The sequence below is a fragment of the Fomitiporia mediterranea genome (assembly GCF_000271605.1).
Source record: "Fomitiporia mediterranea MF3/22 unplaced genomic scaffold FOMMEscaffold_4, whole genome shotgun sequence".
In the NCBI taxonomy this organism is placed as follows: domain Eukaryota; kingdom Fungi; phylum Basidiomycota; class Agaricomycetes; order Hymenochaetales; family Hymenochaetaceae; genus Fomitiporia; species Fomitiporia mediterranea.
The window spans coordinates 2,672,766-2,679,210 of record NW_006760389.1 but is presented as its reverse complement, the minus strand read 5'-3'; the positions used below and the strand labels follow the sequence as shown (position 1 = coordinate 2,679,210).

At 44.7% G+C, this 6,445-nt stretch overlaps 2 protein-coding genes across 2 annotated transcripts; one reads left to right on the top strand and one right to left on the bottom strand.

Annotated features, from left to right (window-relative positions):
* Positions 1–2,705: 2,705 nt before the first annotated feature.
* FOMMEDRAFT_80697 (kinase-like protein) lies at positions 2,706–3,332 on the bottom strand (the record flags this gene model as incomplete). The annotated part of the gene is made up of 4 exons (XM_007264783.1): positions 2,706–2,762; positions 2,817–3,032; positions 3,083–3,151; positions 3,216–3,332. Coding segments are annotated over 4 exons (459 nt in total), but the record flags the coding sequence as incomplete, so codon positions are not given.
* Positions 3,333–5,074: 1,742 nt separating this feature from the next.
* Positions 5,075–6,256, top strand: FOMMEDRAFT_139651 (uncharacterized protein). The gene is made up of 2 exons (XM_007264782.1): positions 5,075–6,051; positions 6,122–6,256. The coding sequence occupies exon 1, from the start codon at positions 5,318–5,320 to the stop codon at positions 5,978–5,980; it is 663 nt and encodes a 220-aa protein (XP_007264844.1). The 5' UTR covers positions 5,075–5,317; the 3' UTR covers positions 5,981–6,051; positions 6,122–6,256.
* Positions 6,257–6,445: the final 189 nt, after the last annotated feature.

Sequence of the window (6,445 nt, the reverse complement as noted above, 5' to 3'; positions counted from 1 at the left end):
ACAACAAGCAAACGAAAACTTAATAAATAATACTAACAAAGACACAAAGTTAACAACACAGTAGACCAAAATATACAATACAAACAACACATTTATATTATACAAATGATATTATTATATGCAATACACAAGCAAATATAATACAGACACAATGTACAATACAGATACAATACTAATAAAAATGTTGGAACAATCTGCAAATCAAACATCTTATAGGTCTGGCCAACTTATAAATGTTTGAAGGGGAGTGGTAGCAGTGCTATAACTACCCCTAAAAATAAAAATAAAATAACTACAAATCAAATAAACGAATAGTTGCAAAACAAACATATTATTAAACTAATATATGTTTGAAGGGGAGTGTTAACATATATGGAATGACACATATAAGCAACGGACGTACCTGAGACATAGCTACATATTATATATACCTACTGAATCAACAGACAATGATGCTAAGGAGAGCAAGCCGAGTCCACTATCCCCCCTCTTTGTGTGATCCCTCTAAGCCTCTCACATAACCTCTTTCCCTTTTCTCAATAAAAGGAAACCTGTAATCTTTACTGCATGTGTAATCACAGATTGAGTAACAAGAAATGTAGTATAGCATAATTGGTGTAGTGATATAAGTAATTGAAGTTAGAAAGCAATCTGTAGTGTAGTATATGCAAGAGTAGATGTATTTGAAAATGGTGTAAAAGACTCCAGCAATGAATATCCTGTATGATATAATGTATAGACTATTAGAGTGAGTATGTATTGTTACTTTGCAAGAGCTTGAAGTTCAGAGCCAGACACTTGTGTAAGCTGTTCTTCTAATAATGTGTTGTGTTCATTACTAAATATTTGTATTAGCGCTATATATTGATTGTTATTTATTACCTCAAGCATCTCTTATATTGTATTCTAAGCCTACCATATTTCTCTGGCCCCTTCCCTCCTCTCAGTACAATAGAGTTGTTCCACATGCTGCACCATTATCATCATTATTAGTACAAGTACTGTACAACTTTGATTAGGTATATACAGGGAGAGAAGTACTTACACTTCGAATGCCACCCCTATTAGTTGCTCTATCCAAGGATGAATCCACATTGGTCCTCCATACAATCTAGAAAAGGAATAGAACACTGCAGGATTGACAGAGAATTGCTTCCCGTGCATCACTGTAACGATTGCACATGAAAGAGAAGCAATCAACAAGAGAAGAGTGAACGTGGGATATGAGAAGCATAACTTGGCGGTGAGTAGAGTGTACAGTACTGCAAAATATATGCCCCCCACCCCACCCCCAGTGGTCAAATGAGTTGTAGGTAGTTCGAAGGTGCAACTACACAAGCATATTAGTTTCGTATCGAAATACGAGTAAAGCTTCAACTTACTCCCTGTAGTCCCATCCGCTTTCTTTGCTTGCCACCACCTCCCTTTTTTGTCAAGGATTTCGAGAATGTCATTCTTGTCAAATGAAATCTCATTTGGGTCATTCGGGTCTGCTTTGTCTTGGAGTGATGTCAGTGCATAAGCCTCGGAAGTATAACGCATCTCTGTACTGACAAGCGTAGAGTGTCTTGGCCCGATACACAGGTTCAGTAGTGGAATCGAGCAGTAGGTAATTCGATGGTGCAACTGCTCAAGAATGTCAGTTTCGTGCGGAAAAAAATACGTGTAGTCTCCTCACTGCCGATAGTCCCGTCCGCTTTCTTTGCCTGCCACCACTCCCCTTGTTTATCAAGGATTTCGAGAATGTCATTCTCATCGAACGAAATCTCAAGCGGGTCATTCGGATTTGCTTTATCTTGAAGTGATGTCAGCGCACAGGACTCGAAAAAGTACAACGTATCAGTTGTACTGACGAGCGTAGCGTGCTTTGGCCCGACATAAAGGTTCAGCAGCGGAATCCAGCATTAGATAATTCGATGGTATAACTATCCAGACATATCGGTTTCGCATGGAAAAAATACGTGTAAGGCTTCAACTTACTTCCGGTAGTCCCATCCGCTTTCTTCGCTCGCCACCACCTCCCTTTTTTGTCAAGGATTTCGAGAATGTCATTCTTGTCAAATGAAATCTCATTTGGATCATTCGGGTCTGCTTTATCTTGAGGCAATGTCAGGGCATAGGTTTCGGAAAGGTTCGACGTATCTGCTGTACTGACAGGAGTAACGCGCCTTGGCTCGATACACAGGCTGAGCAGAGGAAACAATGATCGCAGGTTGCTCAGAGCTCGGCAATCCACTAGCAGCGTCAACACTGATTTTACTGCTTCCCATCGGAGGTGAGTGTGTGCCAATAGTAACAGGAATTCTGATACTAATACTTGTTGCTTCACTTGGGTCTTGGTCAGGTTGCCTCGTTTCGCTCTTATCTCTAGCAGCCTTGCCCTTGGCAGCTTTTGCAAGGCTTGAGCGGAAGAACCCGAGTATGTTACCTTTTTTCGTCTTAGATCCCTCCGAGCTATCCATATCAGATATTCGTATTACATTCGATTGAGTGTGAGAGATATCTGAGGAACTCGGCATTTTCGACTCTTCGGGCAGAAGCACGTTTATGACTTCCATTCTAATCCGGAGAGCAATAGCAGCCATTGTGGGACGTTGACTCGGTTCCCACATCCAGCACCCAGTACAAATTTCCCAGAGTCGCACCCGGCCTCCGCTTCCGAGGTCTGCTGGTGGAGAAGGGAGAGTCTTCTGTGTAATTGCAAACAAAACTTGTCCGTCGCGCTTAAGATGCGAATAGGGTTGGTCGCCTGTTAGAAGTTCCTGGAGGTAATGTTAGGGATAATGTTCTGTAATATTGACGAGGTGAACCCCTACCAATAACGTCATTCCAAATGACCATGTGTCTGACTCCATTGTAGCCGTTTGATATTGCTCCGAGTTTGCAAGAAGCTCATAGGCTAACCATCTGGAAGTACCTCTGGTGCCTGTCACCGTACTCGATATGCCAGCTACCTGAGTATCATTAGAGACGTGAGCAGCTCCGAAGTCACTAATTAGTGCTTCACGGGTCGAAGAAATGAGCACGTTTCCCTAACGGCCTGTAAGTAGTATTCAAAGTGCTCGTGTATAACCAACCGTACGGATTTGAAGTCGGAATGTACAACTCCATTAGCATGGAGATACGCGAGGCCTTCTGCCATCCCAAGGGCCTGTGAGATTTTTACGAGAGATTGTGAGCAAAAAATGAGAAACAGAAACAGATGGACAACATACCAGACCGTTTATATCGCAATCTGGGTTGCTCTGGACAAACTCTAATATGTTACCATTTTCCATCCATTCGGAAACCAAAGACGGCAAGCGTGATGATCCACCAGTTTCTTCAAGCATGTAGCCGGCCAAAGGGAGGACGTTGGGATGGTTCAATTTGCTCCATGCTCTAATCTCACGTCTGAACACCTGTCAAGGAAAAGTAAATTAAGCCGCGAGCCACTTGATCGTAATCTACTTACTCTTGTAGCATCCCGACCTCCGTCTAGATAAATTCTCAAGCGTTTGATAGCAACATTACACTCCATGCCATCTCTCCGTCTGCGGCGGCCTTTAAAGATGTCGCCAAATCCGCCTTGTGTTATTGGACATGTAGAATCGTAGTGAACAGACCCAGTTAGATTGAGATGTTTGAGCTCGGCGAGTAGTCGATCGACTTCAAGGTATTGGCTAATCTGGTGCTCTGATGTCATGTAAAGCAGCGGCTGTTGATTGCGAGTCCGCGACGGTGGATAATAAGTTTGTCGAATCGGTAACTAATTAGGATGGACCTTGATATTTAAATTGCCGGCCGTGATGGATCATTACAAAACTCGTTGACATGGTAGCGACCCAGGATCACAGCCTTTGTTCAGTATTATATGTTGTTGTAGTGGAAAAGTCTTTGGGTTGTTGGAGACGTGGGATGATGGCTTTTAGCGGTAAATTGGGTAATATCCTGCTTAATTCTTATGGGACTTGGTCCGCTGTGTTCCACAACATCTCATCATGATTCGTGATCTCTCTTATGAGCTACAAAGCTTGAACGGGGCAGCAATGGGGCTGATAGAATTGAGAATTAGAATGCGGGGAGCGGGGTTAAATAGCGTCCGAATAACAGAAATAAAGGCGAACACTAAGTATATTAGACATGGATTAGTCTTTCTCAATAACTCCGCATCCGCAAGCTATGTTTTGCATCATTTCCATTTGTTTGTCTCCCACCCAATACTCGCGTTCTGAATCTGAGTATCCACATTCCTGTCCTTGTCCATGTGTGTTCTGACAGCTGCGTTCACCTTGACTCGCTTAACGCCCTCTAACTGCGGACCCTAGTACCTGCCACCCAATGCTCATTGCGCAGCTTGTACCTATACACAGTGAACCTGCGGCTCTTACTGACTGGTCGCACCACATAGTACATGAATAAGCCATGCTGTATTCATCTCGGCGAAGTCAAGTTGATGCATACATGGACATGTGTACGCCACGCCAAGTTGCTCGTAATGGATACATGTATCACACCCCGACTTCACATTGTATGCGCTCGCCTGTGCATATATGATTGGTTCCATCCGTATTCGGGACGTGGACCGGAAGTGAAGAGCCTGAAGACGTACATTTATGAGGCGCTGGTACTGTTACACTGGAAGGCTGTGAAATTAATATTAGTATTCGGAATTCGAATACTTGTAGATGGCTTGATTGTTGTGAGTGATCTCCTAACTCTTTTGCTCTTGTAAACTGAGTTCTTCTTGTCTAGATAACAAGAATACGCACCCTAGATCTTGAATGTCTTCCTCGGCCTCATCTGGCCCACTTTCCATCGCTGCTCATCTGGCCAAGATCAGTCCAAGCGAACCAAGCCACAAGAAGTTAAGCCCATGTGGACTGCGTGTATGCACTGCTTTTAGCTCATCGTGCTGTAATAGCGCAATGTGTATACGGACGTATCAATGGAGCGACGTATCGATAAGTGGCTGCGTAAGGGACAAGTGGCTTATGAATACGCTTGTGGGTGGGCGATTACTTCTTAAGCCCTATCCTAGGCGTCATGATCAATCCAATTCAATTGATATTCAGTTCTTCCATTCAGTCATCATCGCTCGCCGGGCTCGGCCTGGTTTCCTTCGGAGTATACATATAGACGAGTACTGGCATACTGGTCCGCTGCACCTCTTTATACCTGTGCAACCGTCGAACCGGTTGTTGACTCGGCGAACCCAAGCACTTATAACCCGAGCATCCCGTCCTCTCCTCTTGGACGCTGGACTGCCCTAGCTTTCTGCTTCACCACTTTCCTCCCCACTTAACCTCTCTACGTTTGCCCTCAATACCTTGCTGTGATGCAGTTACACACCGCGCTTGACGCGACATTCATCGGTTCACTCAGACGCAGACTCTCAAACCGCGGGAGGGCACGCTCTCACAGCCGAAGTTCCTCGCTCCTTTTCCTCGACATGTCTGAACACGTCGATTGGATGACACGAACAGACGAATCTCTCGACGACCCAGCCACAACTCCCGCTCACACCTTACTCATATTCGAAGTCCCGGATTTACAATCTGTATGCTTCAACCACGGTGAACGACAATTTCGGGTTGAGAGGCCACAGGCGATTACCGTGCGCGACGTGTTGTTCGAGCTGGATGCGTTCTTGCACCGACGTGCACCTATGCTCGTTGGCAACTTCACTACACTCACCGATGAGAAGAAGAGGATGCTGCTTGGTGACTTGGGAGACCGGGAGGAAGCCCCGAGGGTGGAAATTGTCAATTTACATTCGGTTGCGACGGCGACGACGACGGGCACGCCGGATAGTAGCGAGAGCAGCCTTGCGTCTGCGGCGAGTACCAGTAGACCTGGAAAAGACTCAGGCGAGAGTGTGATAAGGCGGTGGCTAGGAGATAAGACTGTATTTGCTGGCCTCAGGTGCTCGGAGAACCATGATTTCAAGCTGATCGTGAGGATGGCGAAGCCAAATGGGAAAACCTCGCTTACCGGGTGACCGGAATTTTTTCTATGGCCTTCGCGTTTCGGGCTATCGACGTGTGTGTGCTATTTTTATTTTACTATTTGGTAAGTCTCTTTTCCTTCAATTGTCTCCGCATAGAAGCAAAGGCTGACAGGCTGTGTTTCTGCCCTATAGGATAAGAATCAATTGTAAACATAATAAATACTCAGGCATTAGCAATGGTCTCGAACGTTCGCATGCAAAACCTGTGTACATTATTACAATGCACTACAATAAGAATATCTGTATATGCTGTACGATTAGCATTTTCTGGCCTTTTGGTTTATTGTGAGATGTGCAAAAGAGAGACAGAAGATAATAAGGATAAAAGAATATCTCGGCTGAGTAAGACATAGATTGGTGCCGGATGACGTCAGACACTGCCACTTTTGGCCACTTCAAATATTCGAGCGTTCATTAGTTTAGTTTGCATCCGCATACAGTTGCGCCAGCACTCCT